The sequence below is a fragment of the Oryza brachyantha genome, chromosome 10 (genome assembly GCF_000231095.2).
Source record: "Oryza brachyantha chromosome 10, ObraRS2, whole genome shotgun sequence".
Classification (NCBI taxonomy): domain Eukaryota; kingdom Viridiplantae; phylum Streptophyta; class Magnoliopsida; order Poales; family Poaceae; genus Oryza; species Oryza brachyantha.
Window position 1 is genome coordinate 15,248,115 of NC_023172.2, and position 22,790 is coordinate 15,270,904.

At 45.9% G+C, this 22,790-nt stretch overlaps 2 protein-coding genes and 1 long non-coding RNA gene across 4 annotated transcripts; 2 read left to right on the forward strand and 1 right to left on the reverse strand.

Moving 5' to 3' along the window:
- Positions 1–989: 989 nt before the first annotated feature.
- On the reverse strand, positions 990–2,906 carry LOC102717188 (GATA transcription factor 2-like). The gene is made up of 2 exons (XM_015841590.2): positions 2,204–2,906; positions 990–2,040 (listed from the first exon to the last, which is right to left on the reverse strand). The coding sequence occupies exons 1-2, from the start codon at positions 2,579–2,581 to the stop codon at positions 1,312–1,314; spliced, it is 1,107 nt and encodes a 368-aa protein (XP_015697076.2). The 5' UTR covers positions 2,582–2,906; the 3' UTR covers positions 990–1,311.
- A 13,242-nt stretch (positions 2,907–16,148) lies between these two features.
- On the forward strand, positions 16,149–17,173 carry LOC102717468 (cyclin-dependent kinases regulatory subunit 1-like). 2 transcript variants are annotated; one of them, XM_015841591.2, is made up of 4 exons: positions 16,149–16,255; positions 16,365–16,454; positions 16,541–16,601; positions 16,681–17,172. In XM_015841591.2, exons 2-4 carry the CDS (start codon positions 16,402–16,404, stop codon positions 16,825–16,827), a joined length of 261 nt encoding a protein of 86 aa, XP_015697077.2. In that variant the 5' UTR covers positions 16,149–16,255; positions 16,365–16,401; the 3' UTR covers positions 16,828–17,172. The 2 variants fall into 2 exon arrangements, with proteins under 2 accessions (XP_015697077.2, XP_040384340.1); XM_040528406.1 differs by having other exon boundaries at positions 16,156–16,255; positions 16,343–16,454; positions 16,681–17,173.
- An 813-nt stretch (positions 17,174–17,986) lies between these two features.
- Positions 17,987–19,285, forward strand: LOC107305113. Its single transcript, XR_001551205.2, has 2 exons — positions 17,987–18,159; positions 18,650–19,285. It is a non-coding gene; the product is annotated as an uncharacterized LOC107305113 (long non-coding RNA).
- Positions 19,286–22,790: the final 3,505 nt, after the last annotated feature.

Here is a 22,790-nt window from a genome sequence, read left to right on the forward strand (position 1 = left end):
CACCGGCCCGGAGGAGCGTGTGTGCTCGCTCAAGCAAACTGCTCCACATGGAAGTCGGCAGGCGGCACGCTCGCTAGCTCCATGGCCAACACCCAGCTCTCGCTCCTTTTACCTTTTTCTAACTTTCTCATAAGCAGCAGCTCACTTTATTTTACATTGTAAAATTTTCTTTAGGTCTTGCTTATGTTTATTTATTAATATATACACACACATTAACATCCAGATGAATATATACATGACCAAAGTTGCGCTCTTTTGTCCAATAAAAAATGAATGATTATATGATTTTCTTATACTTGTATAATACTATAAATGATATAATTAACTATTATAAATTTTAAAAAATGCTATGTAAATTTAAGATAATAAACTTATATATAGAAACTTTTTAAAAAATACTGCCTAAACTTCAAAAAACAAAAAAATAATTAATCTAACTTAAATGAACGAAAACTAAAAAATCTTATACATGAATCGGAAGGAGCAGTAGGAGCAGCTTCTAGCCCCACCAAGGCAGAAAGAAAGAGAGAATAAGTGAGGAGAGAAGGACACGGCATGCATGCAGGAGGAAGGAAGGGGAAGGGGAGCACCGTCACGTGACCGGACCATTGCCCACTCTTTCCCCTGCCAAAAAGGCCATGATAGAGCCAAGTCACGTGCTGCCCCACCCACCACCACCACCATTCCCGCTTACCTCGCGTCTTTCTTTTTCACCCATTAAAATCCTTGACCTACCGCTAATATTTTTTTCTCCCTCATAATTTTCTCTTTAAGCCGCAACGAAATGGCTCAAGTACTGCTGGTTGGTACTACTACGAATAGCAAAGATCGAGAGAGAATTCATCCACCAGAAAAAAATAACGAAAAATCATGCAAAGAGATCGAGAACGAACGAACGAACGGGAGACGCAGGCGATCGTACTACGTACGTGCGACAACTAATCGCCCAGGCTAATCACAATCGTCCTTTGTTTGATTTTAAGCATGCATTGCCTTGCCTGCCTTTGTGTGTGGACGTACGGCTAATCACAATCATAGTTATACCAACAGAATTGATTGATCTCTCATGGAGGAAGAAGAACTTGCAAGGGAGGTAGTAGCAGCAGTAGGTACCAACAAATTAATTGACAAAAAGCATTGAAAATATCTGGAATAAGGAGAAAAAAAGGGAGAGGAAAATAAACAAGAGGGAGACGGGAGAATTTCGCAAAAGGATCTAAGCCCGCGAGTGCGCGTGCGTGTGTACGTGCATGCATCCATCCATGCATGCGATGTGCTGCTCCAGTCGATCGTCCGCCGCGCGCGGTTTGATCAGCACACGCCGTAGTCGCGGAACATGAGCTCCGGCCTCCCGGCCGCGGCGGCGGATCCTGCGGCGGCAGCTGCGGCGGCGGCAGCGGCGTCGCGGTGGCTGCCGCGGATGATGAGGAGCTCCTTCTGGCGACGCAGCTCCATGACCTTGCGGTGGGAGTTGGAGTGCTGGGTCAGCACGAAGGTCGGGCTAGCCGCCGGCCTGTACTCCGGCATCAGCCGACCGGACTTGAACCTCACGCCGCACGCGTTGCAGAGCGTCTTGGGGCCCAGTGGCCCCGTCCGCCACTGCGGCGTCTTCTCCGACGCGCAGTGTGTGCACCGCCGCACGCCGGCCTCCATGCCCACCTCCGCCCCCGCGGGGCCGGGGCTCTTCTTGCCGCGGCTGCCGCTGGAGCCGTTCGGCCGAGCCGGCTTGTTAGAGGACGGGAAGTCGGACGACGAGCAGGACGATGACGGCGACGACTGGGACGCCGGGCGTGGGACGAGGGAGTGCCACGCGGCGGCGGCCGCGGCCGTCGCGCGCGACCTCTTGCTACGCGCGCCGCGGCCAGGCGCCGCCGTGAGACAGCTGTCTTGACCAGCCGAGCTGCCGCCACCGTTGTTGGCCGCGGAAGCAGCCGCCGCCGCCGCCATTGCCGCATGCGCGGACGACTGGTAATTCGGCAAGTCGGAGTAGGAGTCGTCGACGAACTTGGATAGCCACTCCAGCTCGGCAGCTTCCTCCGTCTGAACCCCATGCACACACATCCATCGCCATTGTTCAGCTCAAACCATTTGATCTCACCAAGCATCAAAATTAACCACTCAAAACTATACATATGCAAAATTCACAATGCATATCTGCATGGATGCATATGCAAGTGGCGATCTCGAATTATCTGGTGCTTACGGGTATGTAGAAGTCGTCGGCGAAGGAGAGCATCGAAGTCTGGTGATCGGACGACGTGGCGCCCGACGGCTCGCCCATAGCGCCGATGTGGTGGTGGTGGTGCCCGTTGTCACCCGCCGCGGCGGAGGCTGCAGGGAAGAAGTCGTGGGCGCCGGGAGTGTTGGAGAGGTCGAGAAGCTCGTCGACGCGCATGGCGTCGCCCGTCGACGGCGGCATCCCGTAGTAATGGTGGTGGTGCGAGGCCCCATACCCGCCGCCACCGCCGCCGCCGTGGTGCCCCATCATCGGCGCGGCGGTCGTGATCCCGGACGCGTTGTGGTACGTGCTCATCCCCATGCCGAGGTCGACGCCCATGGCCATTTCCCACTCCGACGCCATCCCGAGCCGGCCACTTGCCCCGTACGAACCACGCACACACGTTCTTAAAACTGAATTGGCAAACACACCAGCAGCCCGCCCGGGCGGTGGAAACTCTCTTGAAACGGGGGCAGTGCAACTACTTACGTACTGCCCGTTTGATCGCCGATGCTGCGCGCGGTACGAGCTAACTAGCTATCTATCTATCTGCCTTTGCTAGCTAGGTGAGTGAGAGTGTGAGATTGAAGCTGGTAGTAGTGAGAGTGTGATGAAAGGAGGGAGGGAGGACGAGATGGACGCTTGGAGGAAGGAGGAGGAGAAATAGTGCTGGGCTTTGAAGAGCTCCAGTCGCTCACCAGTAACAGGAAGGGTTGCTGTGAAGTAATTAATATAGAGTGGGGGGAGGAGAGAGAAAGAGGGGAGTGGCAGTGTGTGTGTGTGTGTGAGAGAGAGAGATCAGTAGCAGTAGCAGTGGAGTGGTACGAGCAGAGTACTGCTACATGTGTGTGCACAAAAACAATGTTTGACAAAAGCTGTCCAATTAAGGGGTGGCGGAGCGATTAATTAGCAGGGAGGGGTGGGGGTGGTGGTGGTAATGCTAATGTGGTAGTAGTATAGAATTAGCGTCGTCCGTCGCAGCTGCAGAGAGAAGGAAGAGGAAGGAAGCTGCTGCAACCCACCCAGCACAGAAGCAGGCCCCCAACGTGCCCCATGCACTGCATCCATCCTCCCCACCCATATTCAGATGGATGCTCCACCAGTTGCACCTCTCTCCTCCCTCCCTCTCTCTCTCATCCATTACTTCCAGCAAAGCACTCTGCTCTGCTGCTTAATCTTTTCACCACGCATAAGTCGGGAGCATCTAAAAATTACTTAAAACCATATCGCTAGAACTACTACTACTAGTATTGTTTTCGTCCAGCAAAAGAAACAAAAGAGCGAGGGATCAGCTGCTGCTACTTGTAAAGAAATCCCCCCCCCCCCCCCGTTACTTTAACCGCAATGCATGCACACGAGCACGTGACTCCATGAGCTGTAGCCTGCGTGAGTGTCCATGGAAAAACGGACGCCGAAGCATCCTGGCCCCCCGGCCGAAATGAATGCTACACCTAGCTACAGCGTCTCGTCGCCAAGGAGGAAGAGGCCGGGTCCTGCCACGGCGGGCCGGCCCCTCGCCGGAGAAATTTGTTAACCACCCAAGTTTAATTTTGTCCCAAAACATTTCCCATCCATGATACATCCATCCATCGTTCACCGTCCGAAATGCGTGATGGTATGAGTGGCTGGCTGGCCAATTCTCCGGTGAGGAGGGCACCGGTTGAGATAGACGTACTCACTCACTCCTGCCTCATCGGTTCGCAGCGAAACGTACGTGTATGTACGTGAACGTCGTGCGTGTGGACTTGTGACACTTGTGGGTTTTGGCAGTGGGCAGTGTGGCCTGGGGGCTGGCTGGCTGGCCCTGGAGAGGGGGAATCTTTCTTTATATAGGCCACAGGCCAATTACTACGTCCCCAGCGGCTGCCTGCCTTGCCTTGCCTGTGGTTATATTCGTGCGGTGACGACTCCGCACATGCCGTGATGGGATCGATTGGTAACTAACGTAGAAGGCCTTCTAGCGCCACCACCACGTGTCTGCACGCTTATCTTTTCGGTTCTATTTATATTTATAAGCTAAATTTTTAGTTTTTCAATCTTAATTTTAGAGTTGATTTTAAGGGTTTTACACCTATATTTATTTAACAGCTTTTGTTTTTAGATCGCTAAGAGTATGTATATAAATGTTTTATTTATAAATTATTTTTATGTTTGTAAATATGTTGTTTAATTTAATTTTTTTCTATGAACAAGCTAAACAATCGCCCATTTGGTTTCCTCAAGTACATTGGTAAGCCGTACCACGTATCTATATATCTGTTCATCCTATAGTGGTATGACTGCCTTATGTCCGAGAGTGGAAGATTTTGAAAACAGTTCGATGAAGAGTACTCTGAATTCGGTTTTGCTGGTCAGTATTTTGATTTTGATGCATATAAATATAAGTGATTTTTATAGTTTGACTCGAGTAAAATTTCAGAGTGTTTGGAAGCTAGACATTATATATCAAAGTCAGCTACTAGAAACTCTCCAAACAGAGTTGAACTTGCTATGATCGTAAATGACGCATGCATGTTTTTTTGAGAACAATGACGCATGCATGTTGATCGAGGTTACACAGCACACTGCCGTAGGAGGGGCACACGTTGTAAGTGTGTACGCACGTACATGTTAGGTGTACGTACTACGTACGTACGGTAAAAGGCCTACTGGCACGTGGTGAATGCAGTAATGCATGGGAGGTTCCTACCGGAAGAAGTTAACCGAGAGGTAGCAGCAGCAGCAAGATGGAGTTGAAATGACCACCCGACATTGGACATGTTGACACATGGTGCGCCTGACACACGGAATATTGATACGTGAGCTAATGATGCGAAGCTGTCGTTTAACGCGCTGGCCCCTCTCGTGGAGTAGGGAGTGGTAGTAACCTTTAGGTGACACCAGTAACTAGTCAGCTTTTTTTTTATAACCTAACAGTAGTAATTATTAACTTTAGACACTTGTTTTAAAGTTCAACGTACCAGTTGTGCTTCCCCTCTATTGGATAGCTCCATTTTGGTCTGCCTGCCAAACCATTGGCTGGTCCTATCTATGGCGTCCTTCATTTCACGGATGACGACGATCACACTTTGCATCCCCTAACAAACATGTCAGAGACTGCTGTGTGTGCACTATCATTTGGTGAGAAGTGGTAGTGGTACCCTCCATCTCAAAATGATCCTTAACTTTTTAAATTACCGTGTTACTCATGGAACGAGAAAATAATCGACACCGATAACTTAATTATGTAGAATGCAATTGTGTTTCTATAAATTAATTAAAATTCTACCCGTAGACCCTGTTAAATATAAAAACAATTGGGATATATGTTTGTGGGAGTCAAAATCTTAGAGCTGATCACGAGTGCGTGCGTGGGTTACATACATATTCGCCCAAGAGAAAAGAAATGGTGTGCCACTACGAACGATCACACCGTAATCACATGCTTAAAGCGCTAAGGCACATTACGATTCTGTGTTAATAGATACATTATACAGCTAACTAGCGAGCAAGCGAGCTTGGAGTGAGCTGTCTCAGCTTGACCACAGCTTGCTCAATTGACACTCTAAACGGGTCTGGTCAAAACTCCAAAAGGATACCTATAGCCAGACAGCTAGCTATAGCTAGGATCCTATATGCACCCGGTACCCTTTCTAGCAGTTCTACTAGTTTTCCATGTGGAATGCGAGTATACCTAGGGTAGCTACCCACATTATACTATCAAGATGAGTCCGCATGGCCCACCTTTCAGTGACTAGCCTGCTCCTGTGAAGGAACACACATGACACATGGGTTGATAGAAGCACCGGCGATAGTCCCAAACGGTATATTTTTAAATAGAAAATAATCTATAAATAAAATTTTTATAACACATTCTAATGATTTAAAATATAAATGTTAAAAAATAAATATAGGTAAAAAAATCTGAAAATTAACTCTAAATTTAATATTAAAAATCAAAATTTGGTATATAAGTATTAGGAGCAGCGGAGAGATGGGACGAGTAACTACACAGGAGTGGAAAATGAGAGATGAGCCGATGAGTTCGCAGATAAGGGGGAGATTGCCAGATTGGTGCACAGTGTTACATGGGCAGTTGCTTTCGTGGCCTTGATCTGATCATCAGGATTCGGAGAAGTGGCGCTGTGCTGACCCGGGTTAGGGTACGTGATAAAGTTACTGCAGACCGAGCACAGCTATTTCTATACCGGAAGGCAGTCACTTTCACTTGTGAAGATGGCACTGCAACTCTGCTGCTGGGTGCTGTGGTGGTATGGTACCACTAGCACTTGACGCGCGCAGTAATCAATGATGAGGTGAGGTGAGGTGAGGTGAGGTGAGAATGTGGCGGTGGCCATTGGTGATGGGATTGGTTGGCGTGCGCTGCGGATGGGTGGCGCGTGGGGCCGGGACGGACGCCGGTTGCGGTGGTAGTTACCGCAGGTAAAGGGCGCGCGCGAGCGGGTTGACGTCAAGGCAACGTGGAGTGTCGGCGCTCATGCATGAGGGACCCCCTGCCACGCTCCCCTCCCCTCCCCTCCCCTCCCCTCCCCTGCGTTTACTTTTCTGCATTTCATCCTCTCAAATCCTTTTTTCTTTACTCTCTCTCTTCTTCACCGTTCCCCAATGGCCAATGGCCAATGCTTCTCTCTCTCTCCCCAATCCATTCACAACGACAAGGTATGCGGATTGCAGAGACAGCGTGAGGAGACGGGGAGAGAGACGCTCTCGACCATGCACGTTATCCACACAAGGCATGGTGGTGCATGGAGCGCCCATGCAGTGGAGGTACGTACAGTGGCGTTACTGCAGTAGCAGTATCAGGCCTATCCTATTTATTTATTTTTGGAGTTTCTATCCTATATCTAAATATAACTATTTTAATATTATTTTGATACCACTTATCACATAAATTATCCCATAATCAATAAATTTTTTGCTATTTTATATGAAATGGCCTGTAGCCTAGTGGTTACAAGTGTTTTAGTAACACTTTAGGTCCTGGATTTACCTTTTTATAGAAGTGAATATTTCAAGATTCTAACGGTTTTGCGCTTTCATTGATAGACTTTTTAACGACTCTGTGCTTTCAGTGGTAAGTGACGTACCTATCGACAGCGAGACGTCTGTGCTCGCCATTGTTGTAATGTGTTCTAAAAAAATTCTACTTTATGATCTCAACTAACATCCTACGCAGTTTATCTCATATTTACTAAGATATATATTATTATTTCTTTTTTAGTTAAATAACATACAAATGCATATATTTTAGGACAGATGGTATATATGCTATTTTTGCAAGACATCACCAGTGTCATTGTCTGTGTATGCTATTTTCTGTCTCGCGAAGCCGGCCGGCCACCGTACGTACTGCATGCGCGCTGACATCACGCGAGTGGCTTCGCCGCGCGGTGAAAACGTCGTGCATGCATGTTGTCCTCTTTGCCTACCATCCATCTCTCTGTCCATCGCTAGCTAGGGCATTCTACGGGAAATTAAGCCGTGCCGGCGCCACCGCGCAACCATGCGCCCTGCATGCTGCATCCCAGCCTCCGGTCCGAGACGTGGACGCCTCTTTGGCCATTCCTTACCCTTCCTCCGTACTCTCTCGCTCTTGTTGCTACCTAAATTGTTCCTAATAATCTCTTTTTAAGATGTGCCTGTACGATTTCATTTCCAAACTTGTTCCCTCAATCACAGGAAGAATATATTTACAGGTTTTAGGAAGGGGAAGGCATATATCTTGTGATTCGAAAAAATGGAAATAATTATATTAAAGTTTAAAAAGTAAATGATATTTTAGGCTCTATGGTTTTCTATTGATATGTGTGAAGTCGGTTAAAAATATTTTTTTTTGATGGAGAGAGTATATATCTGAGCTATGACTTTTTTTACCATCACCAAAAAAGTATATCAAGATACCATATTTTTTAGTGTGAAAATCTAGTATTTTAAGGTACAAGGTATCTTAAGATACTAAAATTTTACACTAATATTTTTGATACCATAAGTTACTTCAATAGTGGTAAAAAGCATCTGAGCTATCTCCACAGGATTTTTTAAAAAGAAATCCCTTTCTTTCATTTTCTCTGAATGAGCGACAACTTGGATGAGCCAGAATTGATAATGGAGTTTGACGTCGTAGTTAGTGGCTATAAAACGGGGCTTTGGGGCCGGATAAGGGCATGCCTGCACATTGCACTGTAGCAAAACATCACGATCTAACATACATTGTTCGACTGGCTCAAACAGTTAATTACTGACATGTTAAAGTAAATTATATACTTGGGTGATCAAGGATCTGTCATGACCTACTTGAGCAGTTGAGCTTGCCGAGGGTCCTTTTCCAAGTTGCTTTGTGACAAGAGAAGCAACTATTGTGGCACTCCAATTAATAACACATGTATAAGGGTGACATGTCGGATATGCCTTTTCCTTCAACTAATCTGCATGTATATATAACCAAAGGACCACTGCCCTTAATGATAAAATTTTATTTTGTCTATACACACCTTCATCAATATCGACGATTTTCCAAAATATGTTTTATTAATTTCTAAGTTATTTTCTCATTAGTCATGATTAGAACCATCCTCTTCCAAAAGCCAATGAGAATCCCAATGATGTATATATGGGCCCAAAAACATGAGACATTTGCATAATAAACGGTGGATATGGTCATATAGCTTAATTGATGATGGATGGGATGGTTGCCATTTTGTGACCACATGAAGGACCACAGGGTTGGAGGTGGAGCAGCCTGCTGTTGTCTTGTCATGGACACGGAAATGTACGATATCGTTTGCTAGCTGTACACCTCCCCTTCACTTGTGTACGACCAGAGGACCACAATTTTGAGTCCTTTTTCCCCCCGCTGCCAATTAACAACCCTCATCTACTGCAATCGAAGGAGAGAGCGACCAACAGCAGGCACACCTATAATAGCATAAGTTAAGTTGGGTTTGAGATAGATGATAGGTTATATATGGATTTTTATCAGCGTAGTTTACAAGCTGCTAAATAGTGTACTTCATGCCAAACATTTCTATATCTATGTTTCTCATCTAATTTTTTTAAAGCAATATTTTTACCACTTACTAAGTAATTCAGTTAATTATACCCTCAAATAACAATAAAAAAATCCAAATATTCGAAATCTTCTTCTCTTTCAAATGGTTAACATTGGAAGTTTATGTGATCAGTTGTCTTAGCTTCTTGACAACGGACTAGTTGCGGCGCACGTCTTTGCTCATACAAGTAATATATATGGTATGCTAATGGTGGTTACTAGATTGAATGGTTACAGTGGAGCCAAACAAAGCTGTAATAAAAATGGTAAAAGTATTCAAACATTATATCGACAGAAATGGGAGTGTGTTATTCCTCAGGAACATGCACTTCTCATATTGTATGTGCAGAGCTAAGTCGTTAGTTTGTGTTGTGGCAATAAAGGTTTGGATATGAAGTTTCACTTCATCGATCCTTGCTAGTACGTACTTGCAGACATGCAGGCAAAACACTTGGAGTGAAGCTGGATGTCGCTACCGCTGGATCCTGGGTTACTGTAAAAACAGAACCAGCAATATGCATGCCATGCAGCTCGATCGTATCGGACGTCACACCATCACGCATATATACCAGTAGTAACTGAATGTCTGGCAGCAGCAAAGCGGCAGTACATGGCACGGTATCCGAGAACCAGATAATGCACAGGCCGGCCGGCCAGCCACAGCCACTTGTCATTCAGTTGTTCTGCAGCTAGGAGAAGTCGCGTTCGATTATCATACACACCCACCGCAACCCGTTCCCGTTCGCCGCCCGTCCGTCATGTGTGAGGTCGCTGCGTGAGATGAGACAGGCAGCACCGCAGCAGCAGCGGCCAACGTAGAAGGGAGGGAGGAAGCGGTATGGAGAAGTGGTGGTGTGTGGCAACGGCATCGAATCACGTGAGGGCGACGAGGATCCCGAGGCGCGCGGGGGGGGGGGGGGGGGGTCCCCGGGGACGGAATCCCCGCGGCACGTGCCCACTCGTGCTTACGCAGTTGCGCCTGCCCCCCGCGCACCTCCATACACGTGACTCCGCCTCCGCCTCCGCCCGCTCGTCGCCGTAGCAGCAGCAGGTAGGAGTACGTGCAGCGCTAGTGCCCCGCGATTAACTAACTAATCGCGCGCATCAGCAGAGCCCACGAGGGCCGGCCATTAGTTAACTGAATCCCCCGCCGGCGCGCGGCCCGGTCTGCTCCCAAACACGACGCGCGCCAGCCTAGCTAGCCGTGGTGCGTGCGTAGCGTATCGTCCGTCGTTAGATCGCGGGCGGGGGTGTCGGTTGGAAACTTCGCAGGCGCAGCAGCGCAACGCAAACGCACCGCTCCGGAGGCTCCGTTTGATTAGGCAGGCAGGCAGGGGGAGGGAGGCCGGGATGGCGACCGGAGCGGAGTGGCGGGCGGAGCGGGGGGGCTTTCTCCTCTCTGACACAGCCCTGCTGGGCATCACGTGGCGGTTGCTTTCGCAGGGCCCCTGCCGTACCTCTGCCACGTGTCGGTTGGCGGCCGGGCACCAGCGCCAGCCAACCATATACTACTCCAGTGCACTACCCCCGCCCTGCCGACGTGAGCGCGAGCTACCCATCATTTGCCCTCTCGCCTCAAGTCCCTGTCTACTCCAGCGCCCACCACCGTACCATCTGCTCCTGCTACGAGCGCTAGCTAAACGCACCGGCTATCCTCGTTTCTGCTAATCAACTATCTATGCCTAACAAATTTTTTTGGCATCACTAGTACCTTATTTTCTTTTCTTATCGTCAGATATAGGTGTTAATGTAAAAACCTTCTATATAAAAATTCATTATCTAGTTTCTACCAAGCAATTTTTAAATTTTGTGCTAGTAGTTAATTCAGTCGTTCCAATCCTCCTAGAACTCTCGTAGATTCAGATTATCTGTAAAAATCTAAAATTATTTGAGATGAACGCCATTTAATTACCTTGCGATCACCTACATGTTTCATTTGCAGTAGTAGTGCATCTGCATACGTATAGATCACCGTCGAAAGCAAAAGGCATTAGCGAGTAGTTACAGTACTGCATAAGCAACCGTGTCAATATCGAGTGGATCAGCATCAATGGCCTGCCGACCAGACAATCTAGCTTTCGTTCACACATTCACATACATGTCGATACATATTACCATCACTTGGCTTCCAAATCCATGCATGCATGGCCATGCGAGAGACGTCGTTTTTACCAGAGAATGCACGAGAGATATCTGTGTGTTTTTGCCTGCATGTATCGCAGCCCTCAATGATTTCGGGGATGGATGGGAAAGCAGTTGTCTTCCAAAGGTGTGGGCCTGGCAATATTACTCCCCGATATATATTACAGCTAGCGTCCGTAGGGCTATCTAGCTACTTGTTCCCTTCCTTCCTCGCCGGCCCACGTCGTCACATGGCCGGCCAGCAACGTAACCCCAGGCGCGGCGAGGCGAGGCGAGACGACGAGCTCAAGCTGGTCCTCGTTTCTGCCTCGTTTCGCCATGGCTGGCTGGCTACCCTCTCTCTCTGTGCAAGCCTGCTTTGCAGCATTGCTTGCCTCCACTGAACACTGTGACAGTGTCTGCTACTCTCTGCTGTACTGGCCTAGCTCCCCTAGCTTGCGTGTGCATATACTGGAGTACTACTACTCCTACGAGAACACATGCATGAAATATGAACAGACGAGTTAAGGCTTGTTTAGTTCCCAAAAAGTTTCTCCAAAACATCATATCGAATCTTTGGACATCTAAATTAAGCATTAAACATAGATGAACCAAAAAAACTAATTACACAGTTATGGGAGAAATCACGAGACAAATTTTTTGAGACTAATTAGTCCATGATTAGCCATAATTGCTACAGTAACAAATATGTGCTAATGACGACATAATTAGGCTCAAAAGATTCGTCTCGCGGTTTCCAGCCGAGCTGTGAAATTCGTTATTTTATTCGTATCCGAAAACCCATTCCTATATCCGGTCAAACGTCCAATGTGACATCACTACCAAAAAATTTTGCCATATAAAAACCGCCTAAATTTCCCGGCCGGCCGGGCCAATGCTAACTTGACATGCTAATTTAACCGTACAGTACTTGGTGGTACATGTGCATGACGCAGCGCTGTGCTACGGCTTAGCTTTGGTCCACCCGTTGGGGATTTTTTGTCTCGCAGTTAGAACAAGCTAGCTAGCTAACCGGCGGCCGGTGTATAAATTTGTCTAGGCAGTAGCAGTAATTTTTCCAGCCGGCAGACTGACCAATTTACACTGGAGTATGCAATTAACTTGATGGGGTAAAAAATGTCTTTGGCTAAAGAAGACGGAGTGAAACTAGCTATGTGTAGCATCAAATATATGTTTAGCATACGTGTGCATGTAGATGTAGGTATCGTACTATCTAGTAGGAGTGCACTGCAAGATGCTTAATTTATTTCTTATCAACATATATACTGCAACCTGCAATATGTAGCGCTGGTTTTCATATATACAACAAGAAGCAGTTCGCCTTTAAACACGGGAATGCATGCATGCAGTAGCTTTCATGGTGGTTGCCGAGTATTGAATTGTAACGTTGTTTCCTCTAGGCCGGCTCGATTGATCACTTGTATGTGCAGTGTTGTGTCCTTCGACCAGCATATGACTATACAGGGATGAAGCCGTTGCGTTGTTAAGTTAGGTCCATGCCGTAGGCCGGAAGAATTAATTTTTCCCCACAGCCAACCCCCCCCCCCCCCCCCCCCCCCCCAAAACCAAAATCTAATACTATCTCTAACTATGAGTCTAAGTCTATGATAAGCTTTTCGATATGCTGGTGATGAGGGTTTGGTTTATCTAGGAAAAAAATTAAACCATATATTTGTAAATAAGAAAATAAATTGGGACTAAAACTATATAAATGTTCTTAACTATCTAAAAGCTAAGGCTGTAAAATGAAATATGATAAAAACCATAAAATCTACTCTAAATTTAGGAATTAAAAAATAAAATTTTGCATATGAGTAGAAACGAAGAGATGAGACTAGTTAGCTTGGTAGTATATAATGCATGTGAAAACAAGGTTTTTCGGGGAGGAAAAAACTAGTAGGTACGTGTAAAATAGAAGATATTTAGGTTAGCATGCATATTAACTTCACCCTAGTACTAATTAGCAAGCTGCACTACATGTTCTGGCCTTGATTAGTCACCCTACTTTCCGAGAACAAGATGCTAAGGTGCTATTATGCTATGCCGGCAGTACGTACACGTACCAGCTTTGCTTTGCAAGAAAAAGCTGCCAAAATGTGCTTTCAGTTGGGTGAACCTTTAAGACGGGTAGAGGGTTTATCGTGTAGGTAAAGGGATTTAATTGATGTGCAAGTACTACTTCAATACTACTGATCGATCGATCACCTTGCATTGGCGTCCCTCACACACTGCGTTGGCACATGCATGCTTGCCCTTGCAGAATTGCTTCTAGCATGGATCATGCATGCATGACTTTTCCCTGCATGTCTTCCCAGCCAGAAACCTATGGCATCCGCAGTGTTTTTTGCTGATACATATAAGATATGACCTACTCCAATGCAAGGCCGTCCAGCACTCGAGCTAGTCAATTAACAGTTATCCCCTACCATTATATTTGTGCCATCGACATAGTAGATTATAGTAGAGCATATGCATATATAAATGATCTGACCATACATATACATGTAGGCTAATTAAGGCTGGGATCACGAGAAAGACACACGCTTCTATTTTTTAAATTTATAACAATTAATAACTAATTTACCTTTCACGGACAAGATATCTTATTTTATGTGATTATGTTATTGTTATTCACCTAAAATGTTTTACAATTGCACTCGCCTAAAAGGTTAATTCCCCCCCGGGGAAAAAGATGTCAGACATATATAACTGCTTAGCTGCTTCTTAACAATGTTAATCACGTACTGTGTAATTTTATTGGTTTTATAACTTTCGTACATATTATATGAGCACATTAATTTGTCTTTACTGTCAGGTTGGTATTAGTATATTCATCCATATAAACGGCACTACATTTGATGGAAATGCTCACACAGTTGGGTAGGTTGACCTACATGCTCCCGCTTCACTCTTTCTGCTGTACGTGCCCCATTTTTCCGCGGACTGTGCCGCTACATGTCCGGACGTCAATGCAAATGCGTGCTTGAATGAATACGTTGATACTGCGCTGGGTGTTCGTCGACTGCAAACCAAGCATGCCGTCTGTCTCGTTGACAGGAAAGCAGTTAGGGATGATTAGAAATCAAGCCAAAACAGAAATATTTAATGCCCACGATTGCACGGCTCTGTACGCCCAACCCATCCCAACCGTATATACATGATTAGTACGTTGCCTGCATGCCACTTTATTGTCAGCTAAGCTATAATAGTTCTGCTAGAGCAGGTACAATAGCAGGATATAAGTCAACTATAAGAATATTTTAAAAAGATGAGAGGGGAGAGAAGAGAAGTGTGCTATTAATTTATAGCCAGCTGTACACGGACTCCAAAACAAAATATTTGTATGACATATGGGACCATGTATCGATATTTTATAGCTAACTATTGTATGCATTGACTATAAGATTGGCTATAGATGAATTGGAGCCAGTAGTTGGCTATACTATTGAACTTGCTCTAATTGTTCGATGTCTGCATCCATGAATATCTGGCTTTCAGTGTCTCCTCCATTTCAGTGCATGGCCCAATCCATGTCTCCATTAAGCTTCATCTCAACTCAATTGCTAAGCTCCTCAGTTTCATTCAAAATGATCAGCAGGCTTGAATAGTAAAGTATGATCAGCTAGTGAATGTGTTTACAGGCTGGTGGTTAAGGTGAAGCTTAATTACACTAAAGCTGTACTAGTACGAGCAGCAAAAGGGAAATTAAAGGGATTGAGAGTGGATTAAGGGTGAAGAAACAGCCACCCGGAGAGACTCTGGTTGGGGTTTTGCAACTTGCAAGCTGTTCACTACACCGTCCATTGCATCACCTGTTCATGCTCGCGAGGCGTTGACTCGAGAGCCCCCTGCGCTGCAACATCGAGGAGAGGAGAAGCGATGGTTGAAGTGCAGGCTACGTCAGTTTCCATGGTGAGCTAGCTCTAGCTGCGTGAATGCCGATGCAAATGTGAAGGTATATTCATATTAACTCGCTGTTGATTGGTTCGCGATCCTCCACAGTTGCAGTAATCCAGCAACAGTTAATTAATCGGGCGTATGTGTGTAGATATGCTAAGAATAGCTTCGTACCTAGGCGGCTACAGTAATCGTGCTGTTTAATTACTATATCTTGTTTGGTTAATTACAGTGATCGAAGCTGGGTTTAACAACCTGTCACACCACAGGATATAATGACAGTACTTTCGCTCAGTCATTGACTTGCAAGGTAAATAATCTAAACCATACCGTTTCAACGGCAGGTACGTACAAGGCACAAGCAGACCTACTGATTCTTAATCGATTTATGAACGAAATGATGTACGATATGCGATACATAGCTGCTGCTAAATACAGGGTTGAGGAGAAAAACTCATTACTGCAGTTTTGCTGACGAGAAAAATCGCGAGTTTATGTCGATCGAACATGCCCAAAATGATCTCAAAATGTTGAGCAAGCTAGAGTAGTGGAGGGATAAAATGATGTTGCCCATTTTGACACCTCAGTTCACGTTCGATTTGGTTTTCTTCTCTCCATTGTTTTTGCCTAGATCACATCATCACCACACTAAGAAAAGGCCTATTAAGGTGGAGGAAGGATAATGGGCCTTGAGTTCAATCGCTGCCTCCAATTTCAGTGGACTGTGTTGGGCCTCACCATTGCTACTACAAAACTAAAAGTCCAGTAGTAGTTGTAACAAGAACGGCCCAGTTGTAATTTCCAGCCCAACAGGCCATATCCCAACTAGTCGATCTCCCCCATTTTTTCAGCACTCCTTGTCTCCTGCGGCTGCGGCTGCGCGGCTGCGGCTGGGCGATCGATCTCCATCACCGCGACCCGCTGCTGCTTCCGCCGCGTCCTCTCCGGCGGTGAGCACCCGCGGGAAACCGGGAATCCACTTCTTTTTCTCTTTGTCTTGACCTTGTGGTCTCATTTAGACATGGATTTTTATGTAGATTTTGGGGGATTTTGTTGCAGAGAAGTTGGTTGATCAAGAAGTGGAGTGGTGGTGGACATGGGGCAGATCCAGTACTCCGACAAGTACTTCGACGACACCTACGAGTACAGGTAGATGAGAATCCCGTCTTCTTTAGTTCAATCATCTCGTGCTCTCTCTGCTGAGAAACCCTGAGTTCTGGCCCGGTGCGGCGCAGGCACGTTGTCCTTCCACCCGACGTCGCCAAGCTCCTCCCCAAGAACCGCCTCCTCTCCGAGGTAACCTCCAACCACCTCCAAACGCAAATCGCGTTTGTTTGTTTGCTCGATCATCGTCTGGTGCGGGCGTTGTTTGCAGAACGAGTGGCGTGCGATCGGCGTGCAGCAGAGCCGCGGGTGGGTGCACTACGCGATCCACCGGCCGGAGCCACACATCATGCTGTTCCGCCGCCCCCTCACGCAGGAGCAGCGGCAGGAGGCTGCCGCTGCGGCGGCAACCAAGTGACCGCCCCAGGCAGCCATGGCGGCGGCCGGGAGTCGAGGCAATTGCTAACTTCTACTCTCGTCTGTTGGCTGGAGTTGGTGTCCACCTTGTGTTCGTGGAAATGCTCGGGCAGGAACTGGCATTGCTAATAGTAGCTTACTGTCTGATTGTGATGCTGTTGTGTTACTGCTGTTAAACTGTTAGCTTGTGACAATCTGATTTTGTTTATGCTTAAGTTTGGCTTTGTATGCTTCTAGTGTCGATTCTTCTTTTTATAATCTTTGGTGCAAGGTATAACGGGTTGTTATTTTGTTAATAACCGGAGCCGGAGGGAATAAGGGCCCGTTTGTTAGACTTCGATCTATCTTCAAACTTTAACTCCAGTGAAAGCTGTTTTTTGAGAGCCGGAGAGTAGATCAAAACTGTTTGACTAGCTTAGTCTGCTTCAGAACTCCTAAAAAAGAGAATACGAAGTAGATTGACAATAATAGCCTTGCGGATTATGTGTAGTCATGATTAAACCATGATTTAATTATGTTTCTTTTCATGTAATTAAATACTGATTATTTTTCATTTGAACTTCAACAATACTACTATATGGTTATAAAATACTATATGATAGTTAACACACAATATAAATATTTACTAATAATATACAGTAGTATGAGTAGCAGATTCAAGTAATTACAATAAAATAATAAAGGGTAGTGGGTCTTTTGGCATGGAGTGGAGCTGTGGAGCGCAAAAAACCCAGCTTCACCCCTGTAGTTCATTTTTCAGCAGCAGCTCCGTCAACTCCGTTCTAAAAAAATTAAAATATGTACCGTTTGGCATAACTCCGACTCCAGTTAAGTTAGAATTGGAAGATACCCTAAATAAGGTCCGTTCAGCGGGAGCTGGAAACTTCTCTCCTAACATCCAGTAGGAAACGAACAGATTAGCGCATGATTAATTAAATAAAAACAAAAAATAGGTTGATATGTTTTCTGAAAGGAACTTTTTCATAGGAGTTTTTTCTAGAAAACATACGTTCTAGTAATTTAAGAAGCACGTAAAAACAGAAAAACCGGAAAAAGGGTGTGTGCGCGTTTGCTGCAGTGGGTCAGGAAGAGATTCTCGGGCCTTTGGCCCATTTAACTGATAAACATTAAAACCCTAAACACCTGCACAGAGTCACAGACTCGTCACCACAGTACCACACTCCATACCCCCGTCCGGTGACGCCGCCGCCACCGCCGTGCCGGCGCGCTCTCGCCTTCCCCATCGCCGTCGCCCCGGCATCGGCGCGCGGCCGCCGTCGCCGCCGCCCAGGCCCGAGCCGCGCCGCTAAACTCTTCGTCGGACAGCTCGAAGGTTTTCTCCTTTGTAACTACTACTCTTCCGTATGGACCTCTATCTGTTTGTTTGTTTATACGGTCGAGGTCCTCGAACTCTTGTGGTATCGTTCTGAGCCTGTGCTCGGTGGCTAATTAGCCAGTCACACACTGCAGCCGCCATGGCAGCAACCCTAATCCTGTGTGAATGGTCAGTAAGCTCACCTACATTGATCCGTTTTGTTGCGTCCATTGAAGGAATGGCTCTTCTGCGTGCTTCTTTCATTGATGCGTTAACGCACACTGCTATATGAGATTCGTTTGTTAGATTGCAATCAACTGTTTTACACACACTAGTAGAATTTCTATATTGTTTATATTCATGTTCTGTTTCAAAGGATATGATACTGGCACGAACAAGTGCGGTGACTTGTTAGCCAGTTGCATATCAAAGTTGTGCAGCTGGTAGTAGGCTAGTAGGTTGTCACCAAGATTTATTTTTCACGATTTGCATCTCTTGCAATGGACAGAATGTTTGAAGGAGTTGCTGTGGATGGTTCCACATCTTTGGTTGCTACTGCCGATGAGCCTATTGAGTGCAATAGCTCGGACGACGCCAATGCCGATGAGCAAGATGGCCCGTTGACCCCTCTCAACCCTGGCAACAAGAGGGCCAGCAGCACGAGCACCGCAGCTTCAAGGCCTAGCAAAAGGTCGAAGAGTAGTCCAGCAGTCAGGGCAATGAACAACATAATGGGGGAGTACAACAAAATTGCAAGGAACAAACTGTGCGTGCTGCAGAGGCTGTGGCAGGAAAGGGAAGAGCCCATCCAGCAAAAACGTAAGGCTCTTGAGGCGAAGGTTAAACTGGTGAACAGGCTGGCAAGGGAGTGTGGTGTAACTCCACGGGAACCCCCACGTTGTTCCCGGGTGTTGTGGAGATCGTCAAGAAAGAAAGTGTGATGGACTTGTTCATTGACACCGAGCCTGAAGGAAGGATGATCATCATCAAGAAATATGCCGAGGACAGCAACTAGACCTCATCTATTTTCGGTTTCTGTAGTAATGTTGTCGTTTGCTTGTAGTGTATGGTGTATGTCTGTGTGTTTGAACTATGTGTCTCATGTGTGGTTTATTAATAACATAATCATAGTAAGTTTGATGAACCTCACGTTCGTGCTGATTTGTAATATTTGGTGCATGGGTGAGAGTCACTTGCATTTCTTCTGTGATGAATGACTCATTTAATTTGCTGTTTGTTTCGACAGGACGTTCCTTCATCAGTGGAAGCTAGCAATCGACCTGATCCTTGGGATGATTTCGAAGAGTTCATCTCAGATCCTTGGGATGATGATTTCGAAGAGTTAATCTCAGATTTTATGGATGATGATGAAGACGGTTTCGTGTATTATATGTACCAATATGCCATCCACATTGACAAGCATTTGACTAAGTATAGGTAACCTGCATTGACTGGTTTGGAATGGGTTCATGGCAAGCTGGGGGATAGGAAAAAAAATGCTACAACATGTTTAGAATGAGTCCAAGTATGTTTCATCACCTGCATGATCTTTTGGTACAATCCTATGGCCTTACATCTAGTACAGAGTCTATCTCGATTGAGGCACTTGGGATGTTTCTTTGAATGGTTGGCGCCCCACAGTCTGTTAGGCAAGCGGAGGACAGATTTGAGCGGTCAATGGGGACTGTTAACACCTTGTTTAACAAAGTCTTGAGCGGTCAAGCTCACTGTTGATATCATAAAGCCTATGGACCAACAATTGTGGTGTGTATGCAACTAGCAGCAGCAGCTAGTGGTTGCTCCTGGCTGTGTATGCAAGCAACGGGGCAACATGCAAGCCCCCTGTTCGAGGTGTCGGCAGCAGCTGCAAATACATGGTTTCATGGCTATTCCTGTTGTTCACATTGTGCATTTGTTATGGTCAGTTGTGTCATATTGTTGGAGTCTTCCAAAATATTTTGCCAAATCTTTTTGCCTGTTTAGTTCACAAAACTCAAAAAGGTGCCAAACCCAAATTTTTTTTGCCTCACCTCAAAAAATTTTGGATACTAAACACGTCCTAACTAATCGCGCCAGCAGCGGCGCCCATGAGGGCCGGCCATTATAGTTTTAAATTTTTTTTTCCAAAAAACATCCCATCAAATTTTTGCACATCTAAAAAAACATTAAACATAGATAAAAAATTAATTACATAGTTAGGGGAAAAATCGCTAGACGAATCTTTTAAGTTTTTTATGTCTAATTAGTGCATGATTAGCTATAAGTGAATATTAACCCACATGTATTAATGACGGATTAATTATGCTCAAAAGATTTATCTTACGGTTTTATTTTTTTATTTAGATCTGAAAAGTTTTTTTGATATTTGGTCAAACATACCATGAAACACTAAAAAATTTTCTTTTCTTCAACCGAATGGGGCTGAATCCCTCGCGTGTGCCCAATCTGCTCCAAACACGACGCGTGCTAGCCTAGCCCTGGTTCGTGGCTTAGCGTGTCATCGTTCGATCGCAGGCGGGGTGTCGGTTGGAAACTTCGCACGCGCCGCAGCGCAAACCGCGAAACGCAACGCTCCGACTCCGTTTGATTAGACCTTGTTTAGTTTCAAAATTTTTTTCTAAAAATATCACATCGAATTTTTAGACACCTAAACAAAGCATTAAATATAGATGAACCAAAAAACTAATTACACAGTTATGTAAAAAATCTTGAGATGAATCTTTTAAGTCTAATTAGTCCATGATTAGCCATAAGTGCTACAGTAACCAACATGTGCTAATGACGGATTAATTAGGCTCTATCCGTGTCCGAAAAAAACTCTTCCAACATCTGATCAAACATTGAGGGGTTGTTTAGTTGGTAAAAATTTTTGCTAAAGGGGTCATATCGAACGTTTGACCGGATGTCGGAAGAAGTTCTCGGACACGAATGAAAAAACGAATTTCACGGCTAGCCTAAAAACCGCGAGACGAATTTTTTGAGCCTAATTAATCCGTCATTAGCACATGTTGGTTACTGTAGCACTTATGGCTAATCATGTACTAATTAGGCTCAAAAGATTCGTCTTAAGATTTCTTTCGTAATTATGCAATTAGTTTTTTAATTCATCTATGTTTAATGCTTTATTTAAGTGTCCAAAGATTCGATGTGATGTTTTTAGAAAATTTTTTAGAAAAATTAAACAAGGCCTTAACATGACATTTCTCTTAAAAATTTTCTCAATCTAAACACCACCTTAGAATGGGGGCGGGACTAGCCAACCATACTACTCCTGCCCTGCCGACGTGAGCGCGAGCTACCCATCATTTGCCCTCTCGCCTCAAGTCCCTGTCTACTCCAGCGCCCACCACCGTACCATCTGCTCCTGCTACGAGCGCTTGCTAATTAAACACACCGGCTATCCCACGCCGTCGCAGCTCCGAATCCTCCTCCCTTGCTCGACACTGCTGCTGCTAGGGCTGGATAACGAGTTAGCTCGGCTTTTTATCGTAACGAGTTAAAAACCTAGCTCGACTCAACTTGTTATAAAGCTCGAGCTGACTCGTTAGACTCGTGAGCATGCATAAAAAGTTAACCTAAATAATTTTTTAATAGGTTATATAAGCAAATTTTCATTTCAAACATGTAAATCATATGAAATTGTATTTAAATATTAAAGTTTGAATCAACAAATCACATGGTGAAACTATGAAGTACTGAACACATGTATTTCAGAGTGAAATCAATAAACGCCGATAAATCTTGTGTCTTTGGTCTAGTTCGTTAGGCTCACGAGCATACTTGAGCTGGCTCGTTATCTCTAACTAGCTACAATGCTAGCTCGGCTCGTTAGAAAAATGAAACGAACCGAGCCAAGTTTATCACGATTCAAGCGAGCTAACGAGCCACGAGATTTATATTACCTCTAGCTGCCGCCATAGATCCCCTCGACACCGACAACACACACCGCTTCAAAAGTGCTCTGGTCCCGCCCGCTGCCCGCGCTCCGCGCCACCTGCCCGCCTCGATGGCCGCACGCCGTCGCCGTCGCCGCCGCCACCTTTCCCGCAGTTCCGTCGCAATCCGCGTCCCGCCCGCCGCAAGCCCACGCAGGTCGCTGGCCACGCTCTGCCCTCCAGCTTGCCAACGTGCGCGCCCCAACCCGAGAAAGTGGAAAAAGAGAGAGGGCTGTAGAAAAGAAATGATAAAAAAAAAGAGAAAAAAAAGGAAAACCCTGATTATGTGGGACCCACCGTATATCACGTCAGTAAAAATCACGTAAAAATTGAGTGAATACCACTGAGAGATTTTTTATACGCAATTTATGTAAATTTAGGGTATATATATTTTGTTTGGGTTAAGGGACGTTGGATGTTAGATAAGTCGAGGGACTCGGTGATATTCCACATATGAAATAGTGGGCCAGCGACGCTAAAGTTCTCGGGCCTTCGGCCCATTTAACTGATAAACATTAAATAAAACCCTAAACACCCGCAGAGAGTCCCAGACTCGTCACCAAAACCCCCGTCCCGTGACGCCGCCGCCGCCGCCACCGCCACCGCCACCCCGGCGCGCGTCCGTCGTCGCCGCCGCTGCCGAGCGCGACCGCCGTCGCACACGTCGCCGCCCCGGCGCGCGCTCGCCTTCGCCGTCGCCGTCGCCGTAGCCCC

Bases quoted from the DNA above. Each gene is read 5' to 3' on its own strand.
- LOC102717188 (XM_015841590.2), bottom strand. From the start codon at position 2,581: ATGGCGTCGGAGTGGGAAATGGCCATGGGCGTCGACCTCGGCATGGGG. The intron at 2,041-2,203 runs GTAAGCACCAGA...CATGGGGTTCAG, and splicing joins CCGACGACTTCTACATACCC to ACGGAGGAAGCTGCCGAGCT.
- LOC102717468 (XM_015841591.2), top strand. From the start codon at position 16,402: ATGGGGCAGATCCAGTACTCCGACAAGTACTTCGACGACACCTACGAG. The intron at 16,455-16,540 runs GTAGATGAGAAT...GGTGCGGCGCAG, and splicing joins GACGACACCTACGAGTACAG to GCACGTTGTCCTTCCACCCG. The intron at 16,602-16,680 runs GTAACCTCCAAC...CGTTGTTTGCAG, and splicing joins AGAACCGCCTCCTCTCCGAG to AACGAGTGGCGTGCGATCGG.